General features: G+C 37.3%; 1 protein-coding gene across 1 annotated transcript; it reads right to left on the minus strand.

The window, feature by feature from the left end:
* Nucleotides 1-120: 120 nt before the first annotated feature.
* Nucleotides 121-23,915, minus strand: LOC112052095 (protein hook). The gene is made up of 15 exons (XM_052882440.1): nucleotides 23,668-23,915; nucleotides 23,207-23,359; nucleotides 21,084-21,200; nucleotides 19,801-19,895; nucleotides 16,445-16,576; nucleotides 15,829-16,116; nucleotides 12,601-12,738; nucleotides 12,212-12,325; nucleotides 11,266-11,446; nucleotides 9,418-9,548; nucleotides 8,698-8,842; nucleotides 8,029-8,202; nucleotides 5,661-5,775; nucleotides 4,731-4,876; nucleotides 121-3,618 (listed from the first exon to the last, which is right to left on the minus strand). Exons 1-15 carry the CDS (start codon nucleotides 23,753-23,755, stop codon nucleotides 3,533-3,535), a joined length of 2,103 nt encoding a protein of 700 aa, XP_052738400.1. The 5' UTR covers nucleotides 23,756-23,915; the 3' UTR covers nucleotides 121-3,532.
* Between the last annotated feature and the right edge of the window lie 273 nt (nucleotides 23,916-24,188).

Genomic DNA, 24,188 nt, shown 5'->3' on the forward strand with positions numbered 1-24,188 from the left:
ATCACTGTATTTCATCCTATCGTAAACGAAAGACATGGCATAAATATCGCTGTCGATAACAAAATCTTTGTTGGCTTGCTTGTCAAAGTCGAAGAGTAAATAAATAAATAAAAAGAAACATAAAAGTTAGAAAATTTATTTTAACTAATAATAATAAATTATAAAATGTTTATAAACATTAAATCACGCTCCATACATAAATTAAAAATAATAATAATAAAAAACAAATCTTATTATCATGTGCGATAAAGAATTTTAACTAAAATATTAATTGTATTGCATTTTATTGAATTTCAAATTGTAATCAAGTAATCACAATCACTTATAATAATTTATGAAATTGCATTTAAGGTGCGTTTACATGCAGTACAAAAACTTTGCATTCGAATAAAAGTTATTATTAGCATTTATTTAGCTACTTCACAAACCATTATTCATCATATTTTTGTTTTTCAACGAAATGGCCGTCATTTTACATCACGTGGTAATGATTTTTGAATTTATGATCATCTAACATGATTTATTTCAACGAAATTACATTAACAGATTTCGTTAATATAACGTAACCATTTGCTACTACTATACCTACTACTGCCACTGTGCGTAAAATGACTATAATTATGTCATTTCGTTGGAAAATGTTAGATGAAGAGATTACGAGAGACGTAAATACGATGTACTGTACGAATATACTAGTAAAAAAAATAACTATTTTTTACCAGTAGACATCTTCCGGTTCAGCTGATTCTTCCAGCTGGTTCCTTATTATTTGCAACAGTTTGAGACTATAATTTCGGCCTTAAAATACGTTCATTCTTTTTTGTACCATAGTTCTGCACGGTACGCGGCATAAAATCGCCTTTTCTCGTTATTTGTTCATATACTTCTTTACAGTACAAATATTAATCAAAAATAGCGTTTTGTGATGACAATAATATGATAAACCTTTTTGAGCATAAACAAATTGTACCAATGTAAACGTAGCCTTAATTCGAAATGAGAAATGGACGAATATACCCTATTACTGATGGTTACTCTTATATCTACATTTATGATTATTAACGTAAAACATCACAATTAGCTAATACTTAATACAAAATATATTATTTTATTAATGAATTACACAAGTTTTATATCTACCTACCGTTTGTTCATTATTTTGTTTGGTAATAGGTCAATGTTGCATACATTACTATCTATCTATATCCTACATAATATGTAATTTTAATAGAACGTTATACTTGATCTGTGTTCAATTACTTTATATATTCTATTTTCACTTTCAACATTTTTAGGGACTAATTACACTTATTCGGTTTCGTTCGAGTTTCGTTGTACAATTATAATTTGTGAAACCAACTATTGCAATGGACGACTAAAGTCAACGATCACGTGCGCTGCTGAAATGTTTCTATTATTTTTAAGATATTAATAAGTTGGTAATATGTGAAGGAGACGTCAATAATAAAACACTTATTATTCTTATTCTATAATGTCTTTTTCAGGACCTAATAAATAAATATATGTTTGATGACCCACCTGATGTTAAATGGAAAACAGTCATGTTACCTGATAAAATAAAATTGCTGGAACATCATAAAAACTTTGTTATACATCCTGTAGCTTGTAGTGCTAATCTTAGTTGGATTAATTTCAACGGCAACCATAGCCTTCACAGGTTCAGACCTACACAATTAAAGACGAATTATGACGGTTGTAGGTATTGTAGTACCTTCCAGACGGACGCTTTCATGTACAATACTAAAACTATTAACTACTGTGAAAGGTGAAAGACAAATCTATAAAAACTGTTTCAATGTTCAAAATCTGAAATTAACTGGATAAGTGTAGTTAGTCTCTCAAACTAAAAATAATATTATTACACGTAACAATACACAGTAGTTCTTACACATAACAAAAATGCACCATAATAAATAACTTCAAAACTGTAGAACAGAGTGAGCATAAACTAACATGAGTGTCGACTATCCCTGTCCGTATAGTTGACATTAAAATACTATGACGTCAATTTTGACACAATATGAAGATGTGTCAAAATTGACGTCATAAAATGCATATTGTTACAACTTCAAAGTCATAGACCGCCTACGCAGCTATTAGCTAGCCGCACACACGCTATAATTTTGTTAATTTATTGTCAATAAAGTAGGGTAAAGTTGCCTTTAGTCGTACCCCGGCAATATTATAAACATTATATTGTTAGGGGTACGACATAACATTACTTTATTGTCAATATTATTGTGATTGTAGCGGGGACCATTAGATGCAATACAACCATGAGTTTAATTTAAAATTCCTACGTGAACGACTGTACTTCAGCAGGGTTATTATGTAACTTGGTGTACCATTCAAGTAATCAGTCGCTACATCGTTTTTCATCGTATTTTCGTTTTTGCAATAATCTAACATTGTGTTTTCAACGAAATGACACAATAATCGTCATTTTACGTACAGTAACATTAGTCTAGCAGTGGTAGTAGCAGGTAGTAACGTTATTTTAACGAGAAACTGATATTTACGTTATTTTGTTGAAATATTTATTTTAGACGATTGTTAAAACAAAACATCATTGCCACTTGATGTAAAATGATGTGGTCAAGGTAATTTCGTAGAAATAACTATATTGGATGATCACAAAAACGAAAATACGACGAAAATCGATGTAGTGACTCATTGTTTGAATGGTACACTGAGATACATAATAAGGCCGCAGACCATGGTCTTGGCAACGAATATCAGAGGTGTGTATCATATCGATGTCACAGACATAAGAGTCATAGACCCATATATCCAAGGTACAAATTTGGAACATCTTTAATACCAACTTTTGACATTTCAACGAATGATATACTCACAAATAACAAATGAAGGATGTCTGTATTAAATCGATCTCACAGACATAAGAGTCACAGACTCCTATATCCAAAGTACAAATATGGAACATCTTTATGCTCAACTTTTGACATCCCAACGAATGATTTACTCACAAATAACAAATGAAGGATGTGTGTATTATATCGATGTCACAGACATAAGAGCCACAGTCCCTTATATCCAAAGTACAAATATGGAACATATTTATGCTCAACTTTTGACATTCCGACGAATGATTTACTCACAAATAACAAATGAAGGATGTGTGTATTATATCGATGTCACAGACATGAGTCACAGACCCTTATATCCAAAGTACAAATATGGAACATCTTTATGCTCAACTTTTGACATTCCAACGAATGATTTACTCACAAATAACAAATGAAGGATGTGTGTATTATATCGATGTCACAGACGTAAGTGCCACAGTCCCTTATATCCAAAGTACAATTATGGAACATGTGCTTAACTTTTGAAGCTCTTACGAATGAGTTTACATAACACAAATAACAAATGACGCACGTGACGCAGTCACAGAGTCGCGCCGGTGTCACTGCAGCTGGTCCACGTCCACGGCGACGGTGTGCGAGATGTTCTCGTAGAAGACGCGCGGCGTGCGTCACGGCGGCGCGCGTCATTGCGACGGTGCTGCCGCGGACGTGGCGGGCACGGCCCGCGGCCGCGCCGGCTGCCTCCTCTGACGAGCGAGGAACGAGTGGCCTGCAGTTACAAAATATTTATGTATATTTATATATATATATATAAGAAAGAAAAGAGCTTTATTAGGGAATGGGGATGATGACTAGGTTAGAATATATTGATTTTTATGATACATTCGGGTAAATAAGGTCAATGTTAACTAGTTTATACATAAAAAGCAAAGATTGTCTGGATATTTGCAAAATAAATAAGATTATAAAATTTCAAAATCTATTAAATTTTTTTTATCGTAATTAGATGAAAATTCATACAGGTTTAGCTTCCTTACATTAAATGTGACATTTTTCAATTAATTAACTATAAACATAAACGCACAAATAACAAAGATATTAGTAATTTTGTTTGAACGCCCATACAAACCCAACAATCAGCGAGCCAACGACGTCACTAAATCGTGTCATTTTGTATGGGGCGTTTTTAAAGGATCCGCGGCAGCGCCGCAAATCCGACCCTTTAAATCCCTGTAGCTCCGAAAGTAATGATCGCAGATACCCTGTTACTTTTAGAAAATTACTTTGCTATTAGTATACTCTTAATTTATATACAATTCAAAAAAACTGTCATCATCCCTATTATGCCACACAATTTGTTCTATTAATCGTCAGGAGAATATCCTGCGATGTGTGGCATAACCCAGTAAAGGGACCCAAACACAGCATAATGCTACATACTCTTTATCTTACGATGTTAATAGTATTTTAAGATATAAGTGTGGTAAGTAGAAAATTACAGCCGAAGCGATATTGCAAGCTCAAGCCGCAGGCGAGAGCTATAGTAAAGAAGCAGAAGCTGTAATTGTCAAAGCACACGCATGTCGTACGACGTTTTATAACACATACACAAAGTTAATATTATTCATAAAATGTTGAGCACTTTTCTGACATAAAAACTTTTTGCTAAGATTTTAAAAAGTACTGTTCGTTTTTTGACAGATGATAAATGTTTTATGTTACATTACGGCACACGTGCATTTTACTTTACAGTAAATTCTAAAAATAAATACTATAGCAAATTTTTAGTCAAAAAAACTTGGTGGTGCAACTTCAACTATTATTTTATCAGGCAGCCAGTCGGTGAGTCAAGTGGGAAGTGGTGATAAAGATATAGTTTACCCGCGGACAGTATCGCGAATCTCGACTCGACGGCGTCCCGGTGACACCTGGCCCCGAGCTGGTACCACGCCGACACCAGCAGGCGCTGCTCGTTCGCGCTGCGCCCGCTCTCCTCGCTCCCGCTCCCGCTGCCGCTTCCGCTCCATCTATTGTTGAAAAATACAATCACATATAAGGATCATAAGCATTGACCTCTTATAATAAAAGGACGCACGGAAAATTTTCACTTCAGTCTATAGAACTACAGTCTTATATAGTTCATTATTTTTCTCCTAGATTGAAAAAAATCATATTCTTCTGAGACATTATTACATGAAAATTTTAGTTTTGAATATGTTTTTGACAATACGAGCCAAAATGCCTGTTGGCCATGAATATAGAATAAGTATATCTGAACTATTTCATGATGTCACTATAACAAATCCCTTACAAACAGAGCGTTTGACAAAAATATTAGTAAATAATTAATTTGACTTTTGTGCATCAAGTGTGTTAGTGACGTCACAAAATGGACGACAACGTTTTAGACGTCTGGAAAATTTTAAAAAATAGTGATATTTAAACAAAGTTTTATAATTGTAAAATAATATATTTGTTACGCTCCAGTTGTATGGGATTTATTATAGTGACGTCATAAAACAGTTGAAATATAGACTGTCATGGCTGACAGCCGTTTGGCTTGTCAAAAACATATTTAAAAACTAAAATTTTCATGCAATCACCTCTCAAAAAAAATTTTTTTTTTTTTTAGTCTAGTGAAACGATAATGAACTATTTAAGACAATTAAAAAAGTGTCAACTAGCCTATTCTCTACGTGTGAAGTCTGTCAATCCGCATTTGAACAGCGTAGTGGACTAAAGGTTAACAGTGAGCCGAATATGGGTTGTCAATGGTGATGATGAAGTTAGAAACAACCTAGAATAACTCACTCGTGCCTGTTATTGTTCGGGGGCGTGGCTTCCACTCGAGAGCCGCTGGTGCTGGTCCCGCCCGCACTAGCGCCGCGTGGATGAATGCCCAACGTTGTCTCGATAGACGGATGACCTGTCATATTAAATAAGCCATTTGTTCCATATTAACCGATATCAAAAAGACAAGGTTGATCGGTAAGGTTTTTTCTTAATCTAATTTACATTTGCAATGTTGTCAGTAATTTGTTAGTAAGTTTTTTCTTAACCTTTAACGGCCAGTTTCTTCATCGCAAGTAACAGTCATAAATCAAAAGTGACGGTTTTATTCCCTGAAAATAAAGTCTTCTTTACTACTTACTACTGTTACTTTAGCTTTACATGAAGAAACTGGCTGTAAGTATGGAAGTCATTTTTTCATAACACTACTGTGGACGTGGAATCTCACGGGCTCCTACATGAAGACACTTTTCTTTTGCGAAAATTGATATAAGATAAAGCTTTAAAACTGATTGAATGTAAGAGTTATGGGATTTAGCAACAAAATAACGTGCTTGTAAAATCAAGTTTTACTTTAAAAATTATAGAAATTTTAAAATCAAAAATGATGGTACTTTTCAATCTAAATCTGCTTTTTAGATATTGAACACAGTCAAACTTTGTACTATAAAAAAAATTAGTCTTTTTTTCTCTAAATATAATATATAAGAATCCAAAAACGTAAAACACCTATTTCTGGTAACTTGAATAAATTTTGACAACAGTGTAATAACGTAAATTTACTGGCAGTCAGTGCACAAAGGTGTAGTTGATGGTTTTTACTTACGGTTTAGCCCATTGTTAGCAAAAATCACAATGTCAACTAGTCTATATCCACTACTCACTTTATGGTACACAGGAAGGGTTGTCTGTAGCCACCGGATGACATTTTTTACCTATCGCATATTGATATACTACTAAAACTTTTGCACTAAAAGCAATTTAAATATTGAAAATTTTAAAAACCACTACGCAAAGTAAACGTGTGCGTTTTGGGACGCTCGTCAGAAGTGATAACTTAAATCTGCTTCCGTAAGCGTGAGGAAGGGAAGTCAGACATAGTGGCAGATATTGAACACAGTCAAACTTTGTACTATAAAAAAAATTAGTCTTTTTTTCTCTGAATATAATATATAAGAATCCAAAAACGGAAGATTATATATTCATGGGAAGATGCTTGTTGGTAGTTTTACAACTAAAACAAAAGCTACTGAAACTATGAAAACTAAGAAAACGAAAACATCGAATAGCCTATGAGACTCCACGTCCATACTTAAAGGTTAAATAAGAATGATGACAGTTTTTTTTTAATCTTATTATAATATAGGGATATGATAAGGTATAGGTAGAAGAAGAAGAAAAAGAAGTACTTTATTGCACACAAAAAACACAATAATAAATAGATACATTAAAAATTAGTAACTTAGCATGCAAAGGCGGCCTTATTATTAATATATTATTAGTATAAGCAATCTCTTCCAGGCAAACCCTGACGAGAAGACATGCAGGTAGGTAGGAGCAGGGGTAGGGAAGAAGTAAGTGTACATAAGTCAAAGCAAAACTGGGTGCGATAGATAATTAAAAAAGTATAATGCTGAGGTGTAAGAGGGACACCTCCTTAAGTCTCTCCCATCGATCTCCTATTAAAAAGTGGATGCACAATCAACGACCAAAAAACGTCCCCACTCAATGAGTGCCAAACACAACTTCTTGGCACTCAATTCAAGTTGTCGCATTTGCAAATTCAACCTTAAACTCAATCCTTAAAGCTGAATTTGCTTTGAATTTGAGATTTTATTGAATATTGGACTATATATATAGGCCTTTAGGTATAATTTCTTTACCAATAATTCTAAAACTGTCAAAGCAAAATTGGCCAGTTTTAAAAATGATATTTTCTCAATGATTGTGCGTCCTTTTATTATTAGAGGTCAATGCTCTCTCCACATACTTCTTGACTCTTGTACTTGTCCTCGGTGGCTAGCAGCTCTTCCTCGCGCGGCGACGGCGTCTCCTGCAGCTTACTGCAAAGTATATCTCTGCTGACGTCTACGAGACTCACTATTGGTCCTGGGGTCGAAGGTTTGATCACGTTCTTGGCTTTCTCCACATTCTTCTTGTCCTAGGTAGCCAACAGCTCGCGCGGTGACGGCGTCTTCTGCAGCTTACTGCAAACTATATCTCTGCTGACGTCTACGAGACTCACTATTGGTCATGGGGTCGAAGGTTTGATCACGTTCATGGCTTTCTCCACATTCTTCTTCTCCTAGATGGCCAACAGCTCGCGCGGCGACGGCGTCTCCTGCAGCTTACTGCGAAGTATATCTCTGCTGACGTCTACGAGACTCACTATTGGTCCTGGGGTCGAGGGTCTTGATCACCTCCTTGGCTTTCTCCACACACTTCTTGTACTTGTCCTCGGTCGCTAGCAACTCGGCCTCGCGCGCCGAAAGTGTCTCCTGCAGCTTACTGGCGCGCCGCCTCTCCTCTGCCAGCGCAGATTGCAACTCCTCCACTTGGAGTGCTGCCATAGTGAAATAAAATTAATACAATCATCATCATCATCATCATATCAGCCGATGGACGTCCACTGCAGGACATAGGCCTTTTGTAGGGACTTCCAAACATCACGATACTGAGCCATCTGCATCCAGCGAATCCCTGCGACTCGCTTGATGTCGTCAGTCCACCTGGTGGGGGGTCGGCCAACACTGCGCTTACTAGTGCGGGGTCGCCATTCCAGCACTTTGGGACCCCAACGTCCATCGGCGCTTCGAACTATGTGCCCCGCCCATTGCCACTTCAGCTTCGCAACTCGTTGAGCTATGTCTGTGACTTTGGTTCTTCTGCGGATCTCCTCATTTCTGATTCGATCACGCAGAGATACTCCTAACATAGCTCGTTCCATCGCCCGCTGTGTGACTCTGAGCCTTCTTATCAGGCCCATAGTTAGCGACCAATAATACAATATTTCAATTAATTCAATAATAACTTATACATGGAAACGATCAATAATTACATTTCCTCTGGCTGTCTTCGATGGCGGACGTGAGCCTCGGATTGGGAGCTTCGAGCGAGGCTTCCAGCTGCATGATTTTAGCGGCGGCCTCTCTGTTCTTAGCGCGCTGCGCCTCGAGCCGCGACGCGTACTCTTCTAACAACGCCTGCATGACATTACAAAATTGTGAATCATAAAAACAAGTCTAATATTTTTGTTCGTGTAAAACATCAATAGTTCCAAGGTAAAGAGGCAGGATTCAAATCTAATCGGCTAGTTGACACTTTTTTTAAATTCTCATAAATAGTTTTTTTTTCATATTTGTTGAGACGTGTTTTTGACAATACGAGCCAAAACGCCTGTCGGCCATGACAGTCTATCAACTGTTTCATGGCGTCACTATAATAAATCCCATATAAATGGAGCGTTTGACAAAAATATTAGCTAACAATTATTTCGACGTTTAATACATCAAGTGTGTTACGTCACAAAATGGACGAACAGCGTTTTTGACGTTTGGAAAATTTGAAAAAGTTATATGTAAGTGATATTTAAATTAAGTTTTATAAGAAATCTTTAACTTTTATTAATTGATGTCGATATATTTCGGACCTTTATTCCATGTAATACACGAAATTAATATTGTTTATATTAAATTTCATATGGACAAGTCCATATGAAATTATAAGTATTATGATAATCCAAGGACTATCATACTACTTATAAACATTCAATAGCTACCTGTACAGAAGCTTGGTCCGCCTGCGTGCCTTGGTTCTGCCGTAACAACTTGTTCTCGTGCTCCAGGCGGATGAGGCGTTCCTTGCAGTCGTTCCGTGTCAGCTCGCGCGATACATTGTCTTCACTTGCGCCTACAATCATATTAAAATGATTTCAAAAGCTTTTAATGCGTCATCATCTCCTTACCCTTATCCCACTTAAGTGGGGTCGGAAAAATATGTCAATCTCTTCCATTCGTCTCTATTACTCGTCAACTCATCATCCACTCCTTTTACACACATGTCCTCTTTCACACAATCCAACCATCTGTTCTTTGGCCTTCCTCTCCTCTTATGACCTTCCACTTGCACATTCAACATTTTTCTAGTAATATGACTTTCCTCCCTACGCATTACATGTCCATACCAAGCTAACCTTCTACTCCTCAATTTTTCTGTCACTGGCGCCACCTTCAGACTTTCTCTTATATACTCATTCCTTATTTTATATATTCTTGTCACACCACATATCTATCTCAACATACGCATTTCGTTCACATGCATTCGTTTACTATCCGTCCCTTTCACCGCCCAACATTCTGATCCTTATTGCGTATGCAACGTTATAATCCTTTTTATATCCTACCGACTGCGCCAGTAAAATAACGGATTAAATACAAATGGAATGGTTATTTTAATCAGTTCATTACGATTGATGACGTCAGGTAACTTCGAATGGACTGTAGATTTAGGGTTATGAGTGATATAGGCGGGAAATCTAGACAAGAAGGCACTGACCTTTGTGTTCACGCGCGTCTCCTAGAGCTCCAATGATCCAATTCGCGAACCACTTGATTATATTACATACGTCACCACAGATATAATGTTGCTCGTGAAAAATTTAATTTAAGAATTCTCGAGACATTAGTTATAAGAGCACAATCAATGCATTACACTTTACAATGTTCACAATGAACGAAACGTCTTATAATATCACCGTCCCAGTTTGCAATTCGCACCGTCCGTCACGTCGTACTTTTAATTTTGTAAATGTAACTTTACGTTGCATTTTTCGTACTGAACCCGCACGGTCAAATATCCGTGCAGTGTTGCCAGTTATAGGCCAGGGTAGCCACGTTTTTATTAATGTTTCATAAAAACTTTGACAATATTACATGACAATATGAATTCAATTCCAGGTGTTTTTATTGACTGTTTTGAACACTCTTACTGTATTGTCTATGTTTAATTTGTAGACAAGGGAGCGAAACAAAAAAAAATATTTATCTAATTACTTAATTAAATTTATGAAACCCGCATGGTTCCAAAAATTCAGAAAATTATTTTCTCAACAGCGATTTGTATCTTCTATCCGTAAAAAATATTAACGACCTGCTTAAAAATTACAAATAATAAAGGCCCATTTTGAGACATGTCCTTTGCGCTACTCTCACAGATACTGCATTAGGTCCACAAACATCACAATTTTTTTTTGTGATGTTCATGGAGGCTGCTCAGCTTCTTGTTCTCGATCTGCAGCTCGTCTTCGTTATCTTTTCATTCAAATGTCAAGTTTACCATTAGTAATGGTGGAGTAGTGCAGCTAGTCGACGGTCTCCTGCAGATCGTCTTCGTTATCTTCTCATTCAAATATAGTTTACCAGTATTAATGGTGGAAAAGCGCAGCTCGTCGACGGTCTCCCGCAGCGCATCGCGCTCGTGCAGTAACGTGTCGCGCTCGTGCAGTAGCGTGTCGCGCTCGTGCAGTAGCGTGTCGCGCTCGTGCAGTAGCATGTCGCGCGGCTGCTCAGGTTCTTGTTCTCGATCTGCAGCTCGTCTTCGTTATCTTCTCATTCAAATGAAAGTTTACCATTAGTAATGGTGGAGAAGCGCAGCTCGTCGACGGTCTCCCGCAGCGTGTCGCGCTCGTGCAGTAGCGTGTCGCGCTCGTGCTGCAGCGACGCCGCGCGGCTGCTCAGCTTTTTGTTCTCGATTTCCAGCTTGTCCGCTTTCGTTATCTCCGCGTCCAATTTTTCGTTCAAATCCGTCACCTGCACAACAAAAATTGAATATTTCTCTTATTAGAAATAAACTAAAAACTCATTTTTAACTAAATATTTATACAGCTACCATTAGGCGTAACCGAAGAATAGGATGCTATTTTTTAGATAGTTTGAAATTCAATCGATTGTCAAACTATACATTAAAACGGATATAAAAAGAGCAGAACTAACCAAAACGAGTGTGCTAGACCACATGACTGAAGTAAAACTTCTTTCAAAAATAAAAAAACTAAACGCCATCTATGAACCTCAGGCATAACTGCATCAAAACATGTCCTTGAAGTGTACAAAAGGGGGTTGTTTCAAAGTTCTCTAAGAACGCCATCTACTGATAGTTTAAAATAGCAAACACTGTTTCACTATGCATATAGATGGCAGCACGCTTAAAAGTCTCCCCCGATTACACTATCCGCAACGCATTCACCAACTTACTCCCCAAGCCAAGCGTGCGTAGAGAAGTTTCACACAATAAAAGCCTCAATAGCTCAGTGGTGAACTCATCAGCGAGAGGTGGTGGTTCGATCACCGCCCGCTGGACTATTGCTGTACCCATTCCATTCCTAACACAGCCTTTCTCAACTACTAGGCAGCTGCCTGTACTTCCAGAGAATTTTATTAATTCTCTGGGTCTGTGAAGTCTGCCAATCCGCATTAGGCCAGCGTGGTGGACTATTCGCCTAACCCCTCTCATTATGAGAGGTCACTCGAGCTCAGGAGTGAGCCGAATATGGGTTGATAAGGGCGTGTAGGCACCTGTTTCTTGTATATGTCGAGCTGGGCACGTAGCGCGTGCGCGCGCGTGGCCGCTTGCTCGTGCTCGATGGCGCGCTGCACGTGCTCCGTGTTCGCGCGCTCCAACAACTTAACCTGTAACACATTACTGGTCAGCGCAAGACAATAATGAATATGTCACCGTTTAATTGTAAAATACGTTAGTTTATAATTCCACTCGTAATATTATAATCTACCGTCATATTGTAAACTGAAAATATATATGTCAAAAACACATTTAAAAACTAAAATTTTCATGTAATCACGTCTCAAAAAACATGAAAAAAAATTCAGTCTAGTAAAACGATAATGAACTATTTAAGAGCATTTAAAAAAAGGTGTCAACTAGCCTATTAGTATAAGATACAAACCTGTCGCCTCAAGTCGACGTGCTCTTCCATTCTCTTCTTGTAGGAAGCGACGGCTGTCTCTAGCGCGGCCGCTTTGGCAGCGGTCTCTCGAAGCGCGTCCAACTCATCTTTCAATACCACGTTCTCTGACGCGGCCACCTAAAAGTACATTTTTTTTACTACAGTGTAATAGGGATGATGACTAGGTTTGAATAAGTTGATTTTTATGATACATTCGAGTAAATGAGGTCAATGTTAACTAACTAATACTTATAATAAAACTAGCCGAATTCTATACATTTATTTGCAATTTGAGATTTTAATTATACCATTTGTAACAACAAACAAGCGTGGCGACAACGGACGACAGCGCCATCTAGAATCTATACTTTTAATACGAATTATGTACATTTTGTACATTCTGTACATTGAAGATATTTTGAAAATTTTTGTTGGGGGGCATTATATAATCGATACTGAAGCTAAAAATATTTTTTTTTTATTTTTTGCCTGTCTGTCTGTCTATCCGTATTTTTTTGTTATCCGGTCATCATGCTACTAATGGTACTACTGGTAAAACTACACGGGGAAACTACTGAATAATACGGAGAAGGGATACTTTTTATTGCGAAAATAAAATGAGAAGTGGTGAAATAGGGGTTGAAAGTTTGTATGGAAAGTCCTTCATTTTTAGAGTTACAGTTAAAAATGTGTTAATAAATTATAAAAAAATACAAAATATAATGTAATTCAAAAATTTTTAAAATTCACCCCCTAAAGTGGTGAAATAGAGCTTGAGAGTTTACATTGATTTCCACGCGGAGGAAGTCGCGGGCGCCCGCTAGTTTATACATAAAAAGCAAAGATTGATTGACTGGATATTTGCCATTCAGTAGGCCAACTTGAAGTCTAGGCTACAAAGGCTTTCTAAACCCTCTTAGAATAAAGGGATTTAGGAATACGCTGTAATGGGAGTTAGCAGGCTTAGGATTATATTATCATTATCTTATTTCGAAAACGTCTTGATAGATTTTCTTAATTATTTTTTTCATTTTGTTTACTCTCATACAGGATATGAAATTTCGCTATTTTGGTTATTGGTACGAGTATGTAATATATACCTGCAATTCTTGATTCTTCAGTTTAGTGAGAGACAACTCTCTGTTCAATGCATCGGCCCTGGCTGTCTGGTCGTCTCTCTGCCACTCCACCTTTTCTAGTTCGACTTCGAGCGCGTTTAGCCGTGCTTTCATCTTGCTATAGCGTAAGGAACTGGCGTCGACGGGCTAAAAGAAGCACCAACTTCGTCCATATCCCTCGTCAATATCGTCGGGAATCGTCGGGAATTCGAAAACTCGCTCTGCGGGAGTGTTGAGGGGTGCAGGTCACACTACGATTACCCTACAACCTTCCCGTTGGCGACCGATTCTCATTGAACCAACGGGACTACGGTTACTGGATAGTCCTTAACCAAAGGACAGGAGGTCTGCTCAGTGCCATGCCCAAAACTAGGAAGATTCCACCACTGCGATGTACCCAATGCAATGCACACATCAATAAGAAAAGACACTTACACACACATAAAACACAAATATAACCATTTACAGCACAGTAAAAAAAGTGAAACAACACCTAACAAAGTTTTTGTACCCCAGGGAGTAGAATTCCTCCCTGTACGATACCGCCGGCCGACAGTATATCAACAGGACGCCCGTCGTGTTTTTCGGGACGGTTTACACACCACATACTTTACACGCTCAAAGCCCTGGTATATCCCAAAAGTCTAACGGACTCACAATTCACTTACTACTTAAAAGAACTCCAATATAAAGTCCACACAACCGTTTGTTGTGTGGACACGGATCAGTGTATAAATACTTCCTGTGGCAAGCGAATAACTGACGGGGGTCTTGCATGGACAAAGTGGAAATAGGCGGCACGCCAAAATACAATAAATGTCCTTTCATGAATACCATCGCTCTACATATACCACGAGAATGTCCCAACCCTGGTTGGACACAATCTGACAGCGGCCCAAACAAACGCACAAAACATCAAAGCACCCGCATGACGTTTGGCCGCACAGTTTAGGCAGTTTACGTCAGCACCTTTTTCGGTTTCTACATGACATCGTACAGGAACGCTCAATCGCTTGGCTGTACGTCTTTGCCGGTAGGGTGGTAACTAGCCACAGCCGAAGCCTCCCACCAGCCAAAAAGGAAAAAAGTCTGTAAAGCCTCTCATGTTTCCAGTTCTGGATATACTCCATCAGCCTATTTACACTATTCTTTCACAAACGACAAGTATGGTATACATGACAGAATCGATATACCTCCACAGCCAAAGATAGCAAAAGCCGAGACAACTGTCACAATTAGAACAGCTAAAGCTACTGAAGCAAAACCTGTAAACAATTCGATAAACATTGAACCTAACCTGGACCAGAATCGAGCGCACCATCTCCTACGGGCGCTACGCTGTCTACGAAAGCACTTAGCCGTAATCCTGATCCGGGCAAATCAAGTATGCGACTTCAGCAAGTTAGTTGATTTTCTGATTTTGCTGTAGCGCAAGTTTCCTACGTGCGCGAGTTAATAGAAGCACCAGTTTCGCCCAAATCCCTAGAATCGACAACCTCTCACGGATCCCTAACAAACGAAATAATAATTGTCCGTATTCGATTTAACAACACGACATATAAGCATGAGTGAACCTGACCTGAGACCTGCAAATAACTTGGTCGTTTTTCTGCAGCTCCACCTTGCCTCATTCGCCGTCGGGCGCATTTAGCTGTACTCTAATTTTTCAATAGCGCGTCCGCTGTCCTTGCTATATCCAAATCCTTACAATCGTCAATATCAACCAGAACTTGAAAGTGTAGATGTCATTTTTAGAATCGGAAGTACCTATCTGAAGAATTTATGAGGCAGAACTCCCAATCAAATCTCAAGATTTTTTTATATTTACCTATAAAACTTCATTCTTCAGCTCAGTGACAGTCAACTCTCTCTCCAACATATCGACCCTGGTCCTCTGTTCGTTTCTCTGCAGCTCCACCTTGTCTGCTTGCTTGTTGTAGCGCAAGATACCAACGTGTACCATCACCAAGGAAACACCAGCTTCGTCCAAACCCCTAATGTCGTGAATGTCACCCAGGACAGGAACAGTATGCCTCTTAATGGGTATCCGAACTAGCCCACGGGATCTATGAGGCAGAACTACCTATTAAATCTAAGAAGCATCAAATACCTGCAACTCTTCATTCCTCAGCTTAGTGACAGCTAACTCCCTCTCCAACGTATCGGCCCTGGCCCTCTGGTCGTCTCTCTGCAGTTCCACCTTGTCCAGTTCATCCTTGAGCGCGTCCAGCTGCGCTCTCATCTTGTTATAGCGTAGGGTGCCAGGGTGCGCGGGACCCAACGAAGCACCAGCTTCGTCCAGGTCCCTATCGTTAGCGTCACACTCCGCCTCCCTTGCGGCGGCCAGCCTGCTGACCTCACTGAGTAACGTCATTTTCTCTTCTTGCAGAATCTTCACCTAGGTACATAAAATTATATAAAAAAACGTCATATATGGCAGATTAGTAACGTATCGGTTTCTATATTATGGGGCCTGAAATTTATATACATATCGTCAATCTTGCTAAAATTAAAAACTTGACGACCAATTAGATTTGTTGTAAGAGTAATTAATTAAAAAATACAGCATTTTCCAGGGAATATTTAAGAAAAATAATAATATGGTAATAAGGGTTCTTTGTTAATTTTAAACATCGTAAAATTCTTGGTAACCGTAAAATTTTTGGTAAAATTCCTAGAAAATTAAATTATATAATAATAATGCAGTGCTCGCATGTGTTGATTACCTGTGCGTCAAGTTCATGGCATCTCTGCGCGAGCACTTCTCTCTCTCTCATATCCGCATCAGTTTGATCAGGATTCGTTGTCTCCGAGTGTATACTGCTGCGATTTGTTCCCAGTGTTATGTTCTCCAATTCCTTTCAAACAGATAATTAAAATTTGATGAGAACATTATTTTTTTACATTATAATCCAGAGCTTGGCTGTAATCATGCCTAATGGAAAGTTATGATGCAGCCTATGGTAGAACGCGCTTGCCTAAGTCTTTAAGTTGTAGGCGGTAGGAAAAAGAAGCTGGAAGAGCATTCCATCATTTCCCAGTATAAATCAGAAACTACACTCTTAAACGACGAATCCCAGGGACATCGACAACGTTGACAGATACAGATATTCAAAAGTAATTATCGCAGAATTAGACACTCAAATTTAAAAGTATTAAAATAACACCAATTTAACTATTGTATGTCGAATGACGATTTTTGTGTCAGAAATTTCTTTCATCATAATGAAACAATATTGTTATTTACAAATTGGCTTATACGAGCACCCTACGAAGCTACAAACTACAAATCCTAATCACCAAATCTATACTAATATTATAAAGCTGAAGAGTTTGTTTGTTTGTTTGTTTGATTGAACGCACTAATCTCAGAAACTTCTGATCCGATTTGAAAAGTTCTTCCAGTGTTAGATAGCCCATTTATCGAGGAAGGCTATATATTATCCCCGTTTTCCTACGGGAACGGGAACCACGCGGGTGAAACAGCGCAGCGTCAGCTAGTCATTTATATATAAACAAAATACCTTGCCCTCAAAGTCAGCTAGCTCTCTATTAAAAAATAGCGTCGACGATCCATTCGTTTGGTTGATGCGTCGCCATACACATACACATATAGACAGTCATACACTTTTAGCTCTAAGCACTAGCAATTTTGTTTCGAAGATTAGTAAAATAATTGTTTTGCTACTCGTAGTTCGGCTTGACGAATTTTAAAACATTTTAAACTTCGAAACCTCAGTACGTTGAAACAAAACTTTATCGTGGGAAAATAACAAAGATCACCGCACTTCAAAAGGCCCCGCGCGTCTATAATCTCGCACGGTTCATAGTAACAAAACTGAAAGCACTCAACAAAACGTCCAGCTGATGGAACTGATAAAACTGTACAAATGTTTTTAACAGCAAAAAAAAAAATTAAAACTCCCCGCCGATCACATAACCCAGACGTTAACTAACCGAGTTATGCGCTGTTGTACAATTCGTGATACAAGGACATTAAACTGTGCGTAACCAAGTCGTACGTATATTTCTTTTTGCGGCGACTAACGAGCATACATCATCGAAAGTGCCGTTGGCCAATACTGTGTGCTAATTTATCTTTGCAATAAACATTACGGCCGTTTTCTGCACTGTTTACAATTTGTAATGCGACATAAATATTTAATATTAAAAAATAATAATTAAAGCGATAATGGAACTGGAACCCATTAGATTTATTCATATATTTAAAAAAAAAGCTAGTATCTATATATGATTGACCCTATATGATTTATATCTTTTCCACTCTGACTAAACGAAAAGTTCGTGGGTGCGTATGTTGACTCTAGGAACTTTCGGGATTCAGTCCACCCTTTTTTTTTCATTTTTTACGAGTTAGCCCTTGACTACAATCTCACCTGATGGTAAATGACGATGCAATCTAAGCTGGAAGCGAGTTAATTGTTAGGAGAAGGATGAAAATCCACACCCCTTTCGGTTTCTACACGACATCGTACCGGAATGCTAAATCACTTGGCGGTACGTCTTTGTCGATAGGGTGGTAACTAGCCACGGCCAAAGCCGTCCACCAGCCAGACCTGGACCAATTAAGAAAACCTAAATCGGCCCAGCTGGAGTTCGAACCCAGGACCTCCGTGTTATAAATCCCCATCAGATTTTATTTTCATATTTTTTAAAGAAACCAGAATCTATATATGATTGACCCTATGATTTATATCTTTTTCATCATATCTAAACGGAAAGTTTATGGATGTGTGGCTTGCGGATATTGAGTCTAGGATCATCGGAACTCAGTCCACACTTTCACGACTTAGTCTTATTCGGTTTACTAGATTTACTGACTCGGGCAAGATTAATTAAGTAAAATAAACATTTTTTAATTCAAAGACACGTTAGCCCTTGAATGCGATCTTATACTTAGTGACGTAGCAGTAGATAACTTAGAAGAAGTACAAGTTCGCCCAGTACCCATACCAAGTCTATACTATACACTCGCATACTTATTAGTTTCTACGTACTTAACCGCTTAGATTGGCAAAGTTAAGAATCAAACTCAGGTCTTCTCGATGAGCAAGGCATTTCACCACAAGGGAGGTCGTCAAACCGTACCGAAGAATAACCGTAATGTAATCCGATTAACGGCGTTTGAAAGTCTTATGCTTACGAAATCGCAACAGGCCAACAAAGCATCAAAGCTACGTATATAGTAATCTAGGTCGTAATTTCCGTCATAAAGTCTGGAAAGGATATTTCCAAATACAATACCCAAGCTGCTCTAATACGTAATCACACGGAAAACTATTAATTTGCGCCATTTTTCCGTACCTGCTGAGGCGTTATCAATGTAGATAAGTATATAAAAAAATATTCGTATATTGGGCGTTTGAACCCTCAATAGCTTTACCAGCTTTACGGTCAAGGTTTAACATCAACCAAAGAAAAAAAACACAGGTACAGTAAATTATTTTATAGTAAGTAACCAGCCAACGATAATTAAAAACACCTATAAGTCAAAAAATAAATAGCATCTTCTAGGCAAACGCGTTTCAACTTGGTTCAAGCTCCAATCTATATATAGCTTAGAAATGGCACTTTACCATCTATATTATCTAGATATATAATATTATAAATCTGAAGAGTTTGTTTGTTTGATTGAACGCGGTAATCTCAGGAACTACTGGTCCGATTTGAGAAATTCTTTCAGTGTTAGATGGCCCATTTATTGAGGAAGGCTATGGGCTTATATTCATATGGGAACGGGAACCATGCAGGTGAAACCGCGCGGCGTCAGCTAGTAAGTTTATACAATGTCCTAACAAAATAACATTACATACACACGAGACCTGAGTCAATTTAGATAACATATTCTCCTAAATAACGCATATAACTACGCTAGTGGTGATAAAATTTAATATGAACTAAGTATAGTGTACGCGACTTTCTAAACATTTGTTAGCTCTTTACAAAGTGCAAATGATCTTCATTGTACGTATTACAACTTGCTAATTACTAATTAGGTACATAATGGGCGCTAAATAAATATAATCTGATACAAAGGTTTTATCTACATTGTTTAACTTACTTGTATAGCTTGCATTATAGAGCGCTGGCACGCAAACTCCAACTTCATGATTCGCGTGATGTATTCCTCTTTCTTAATACAGTTGACTGCACAGCCTGGTGTCAATGGAACGCATTAATAAAACATAAAATCAAAGATTGATTCGTTTATAAAAAAAAAGTACTTATAAGAAAAACTAAACACACAGCGGATACGTACGCAGCCGATTAATATGGCACGTAGTGCACGTATCTACATATTTTATATCAATAGGTATCATCATTATCATCATGATCAATTTCGACACACTGCAGAGCTCGAGTCTCCTCTCAGAATGAGAGTAGGCCAATAATCCACCACCCAATGCGGATTGGCAGACTTCACACAAGCAGATAATTAAGAAAATTCTCTGATATGCAGGTTCCCTCACGATGTTTTTCCTTCACCATTTGAGACACGTGATATTTAATTTCGAAAGAAATGTTTCAATTCCTCCAATGTTTCAATTATTTGATGGCGTTATAGAGAGTGGTCGTTATACGGAAAGAAAAAAATTTATAAGTAAAACTTTCCCGTCAATACACAGTGTTTTTCTTTTAATAACCATGACATAAACAAATGATTGAATGTTTGTGAGCAACTAAGAATATGAGAAAGAATTAAGTCCATGACTTCAACTTATTAGTCATGATTAACAACATTGTACACGTACTTTGGTAATGTAAAAGGTACTTTTTATTACTTAATTGTCGTTATGTAGGTGTAACGCTATATACTCGTAGAGTGTATCATTGTATGGAAAGCAAGTTAAACCAATCAAAGCCAGGTGGCAGGTGGTTTCGGCTATAACAAGTTTGACGTTAAATCCAGTGACGTTATATATGGAGTTTACACTGTATTTTCAACAATGTGTCTTTCTATTGCAGCCTGATGAACACACAAAATAGTGCTAACAAGCCAGATAGATTTCTAACACTGCACTCAGTCAGGCTGGTATAACAGCAATGTAAGTGACCCAAAAATATGTGATGGACATGTAATTTTCACCTGACTGCAACAAGGGTTATGTTTATATTATAAGCAAATTCTTCAAACAAAAGATTTTCAGATAGTAAAAAAAACTATTTTTGATGTTGTGGCACAATTACTTAACCATCAAGTTTATAGAAAATTATGTAGGATATCTAATCATACAGGAAACCAGGGATCTATGGCAAGCAAATTCTTACACCAGTTCCCTTAATATTAATATTGATGCAAGAATGAGTTGCCCAAAGACGATAAATAGATAAAGGTATACTTACTCAGAACCAATTGCAATAGCCTTCCTAAATCTGTTGGGTCTGCATGTTCAGCGATGTTCACCACATCAGGCCTTGAAAACTCTTGCAGGCTTAGATTTAAAATATCTTGATGGTAATCTGCAATTAGGTTATTACATAAACTACTTGTTTGTGACAAATTCATCCACATGAATTTGCAATTATCTTGCTGGGTTCAAAAATATTGTGACTCAAGTTAACACAACCGTCACATAAACATCATCATCTCCAGGAAGAGGACATCATTATCCCAGTTAAGTGGCATGCACAAGGTCTTAATCAAGGTAAGCATTATATGTTCAAATGGTACAAAATGGCAAACTCTTTCTCCACTACAGGATTGTAATAAAATTGAGTCCTCAGTATCATCATCATTATCAACCCATATTCGGCTCACTGCTGAGCTCGAGTCTCCTCCACCGTGCGGGTGCCAGGTCCATCGTGTGGTAGGGAGAAAAACTGCGGGCAGAGTCCTGAACTTGTACTACAGGATGTAGGGTTACGGAATTCCTTGACGACTGATCAACTCTCCCCGTTCTCTGCTCGTGTTGTTCTCCCTGCCTAGCCAAATTTGGTAAGATCCTATTAGAGCAGCTTTTGATACTCGTTCTAATATAGAAGTAGCTTCACTCCTCTCTAGAAGTGCAGCTACTTCTATATTAGAACGATTTTAGAACGTAATTAAAAGGCGTAACTCTTTAAACGACCTAATCATAATGAGTTATTTCAAAGGAGAGTTCATTAATAAATAATATTAATGATATGAGTTTGTGTAATAATTGATAAGACACCATGAGTTCCTGTATAAATTACTTTTTTTTTTTATTCTTTACAAGTTAGCCCTTTACTACAATCTCACCTGATGGTAAGTGATGATGCAGTCTAAGATGGAAGCGGACTAGCGTACTAGTATGTACCTAAATAAATTTATGTATCACCTAGATTTATTGTTATTATACATGTAGACTTAACTATAAGAACAGGTAAGTTAAAGCCTAAAACAACAATACAGGTTTTGTTTCATTTAGATCTGACGTAGAAAAAAATAATGCTCATGATTTTGCAAATGTCATTAGTAATCAAACAAACATCATTCCTTTTTGTAGACACTTTGGCTATTGTATTACTTATCTCAAGGAAGACTAGACAAGTCATACTGTTACTGCCCACAAACATCGCTAAAAGCTAACGCTTTTAGGCCCACACTGTATACATTATAAACAGACAAAACTAATGAATCATAGGAGCTCCAATAATGACGAGGCCATGGCCTTAGTGACATGCATTATTCATTCATTTTAAAAGTGTATCTTATATTACTATCAATGAATATGAAATAAATGCTACAACAAGCAATTATGATGTATGTGTGTACTATGTTTTTTTTCCTATGTTTATAGTCCTTTAAACATCTATATGAGCTATGAACATCTAATGAACATACCTCATATAGATGATAGATACCGTCCACTCATATAGATGTTTGTAGCATAAACAAAATCCTTGATTATCTCTATTGATTACTAGCAAACAACAACAGCAACACACCTAAGAGGTGTGTTGTGTGGTTGTTGGTATGGTATGGTACCCTATTACAATATGTATAACATATGGCTGCCTGTCCATTTCAAGATATTAGGTATCTTATATGTAAGTGATATAATTGCTTTTGCCTACACCATAATCCAATAGGTACAAACTGGAGAGTAAACTGCCACCAAAGCAATGCTCAAGTAAAGCCATAGAAAAGGGTGTACTAAAACTAATATTATCAACCTTATTTTACTATAATAATTTAATGGAAGAATAACTTTCAGGAGGAGCATGTCTCAACAACATATCTTGTGACGAGAGGAATGATAAATATTGCTCTCTCTTTCATCCAATGATAACAAAACATTCAATTTCACCTACATTTGTAGGTTGCTTTCTCATTTCGAGATATACTGTTGAGGCATACTAGGCATACAGATAACTTTTTCGATGGCCTAACCAGATTCAAACTTTAGACATTGTAACTGCCATAACTGGCTCAAGTTTACCAGTTTACCAGTTGGAGCAGGGAGGCAATTATAGAAAATAAAATAGTATTAAGTACAACTTACCAACAACTCCTTCAAGTATTTTCTTCAAATTGCTAACCTTCAGTCTCCAATTATGGCCCACATCCGTTTTAATTTTGGAATTCCATGTTCTTGAGAAATATTCAGGTGCAATTTCAGTAAGCGCCTCTGCTATTGCCACACCATCTGATAACTCTGTGAACAGTCTACCACTTAGTACACTTTCACTTTTCATACAATATAAAACTCATTATGATGAAGGAATTTTAACCAGTATATCATTATTTCTCCTAAGTATATGTTCAGTTCAATTACTATAAGCTTACTTATATGCTTGTATGAAATTTCCCTGGAGTTTGGACTATTTAAACAAATAATAAGTAGGTATAGATTAGTAACATATTAAAAAAGTAACATGTAGTAGTTCAAACAAGAACATGTAGATTTCTCCGGCAGCTTACATAAAACATAAGTACATAGTACATGATACAGAAAGGATTTACCTGATGGAGTTCCATGTTTAGCATTAAGATTCAAAGTCTGCAACCATTTTATTAGATTGTCACATAGAACAACACTATTTGCTTCCATATTTAAAAATAAAGTGCCGCAAAAAATCTTCTAAGTCCGCTACACCTGCAGATTTACTTATGCAAAAGCATCATTTATCACTTGATAAGATAATTTTGAAATTAAAAATTATGGTACGTTTATAAAAATTATAAAAAAAAAAACAATTATTTGGTCTGTGAAGTGAAAATTTTATGTTTTTGACTTTGACATTTAGTTTTTTTTTAACTGGATTCGGATTCTAGAAACAGACGTCAAATAAAGATTTTAGATACTCGTGTACGACAACAACTTGTACCATAGGTTTACGATTCGGTACAAGTACTTGTACCGACTCGTAAATCTATGACAACCTTCGACCGTTAATAACAGGACCTGCCTCGCTAACCGTTACCCCTCTGGCAAAGATCAAAAATCAATGATCTAACACGTTAATAAAAACTGTTGCTGTAAA

The sequence above is a fragment of the Bicyclus anynana genome, chromosome 1 (assembly GCF_947172395.1).
Source record: "Bicyclus anynana chromosome 1, ilBicAnyn1.1, whole genome shotgun sequence".
NCBI lineage: Eukaryota > Metazoa > Arthropoda > Insecta > Lepidoptera > Nymphalidae > Bicyclus > Bicyclus anynana.

Bases quoted from the DNA above. Each gene is read 5' to 3' on its own strand.
- LOC112052095 (XM_052882440.1), bottom strand. From the start codon at position 23,755: ATGGAAGCAAATAGTGTTGTTCTATGTGACAATCTAATAAAATGGTTG. The intron at 11,447-12,211 runs GTGCCTACACGC...TTTGTTGTGCAG, and splicing joins TCGACATATACAAGAAACAG to GTGACGGATTTGAACGAAAA. The intron at 8,843-9,417 runs GTAGCTATTGAA...AATGTCATGCAG, and splicing joins CGGACCAAGCTTCTGTACAG to GCGTTGTTAGAAGAGTACGC.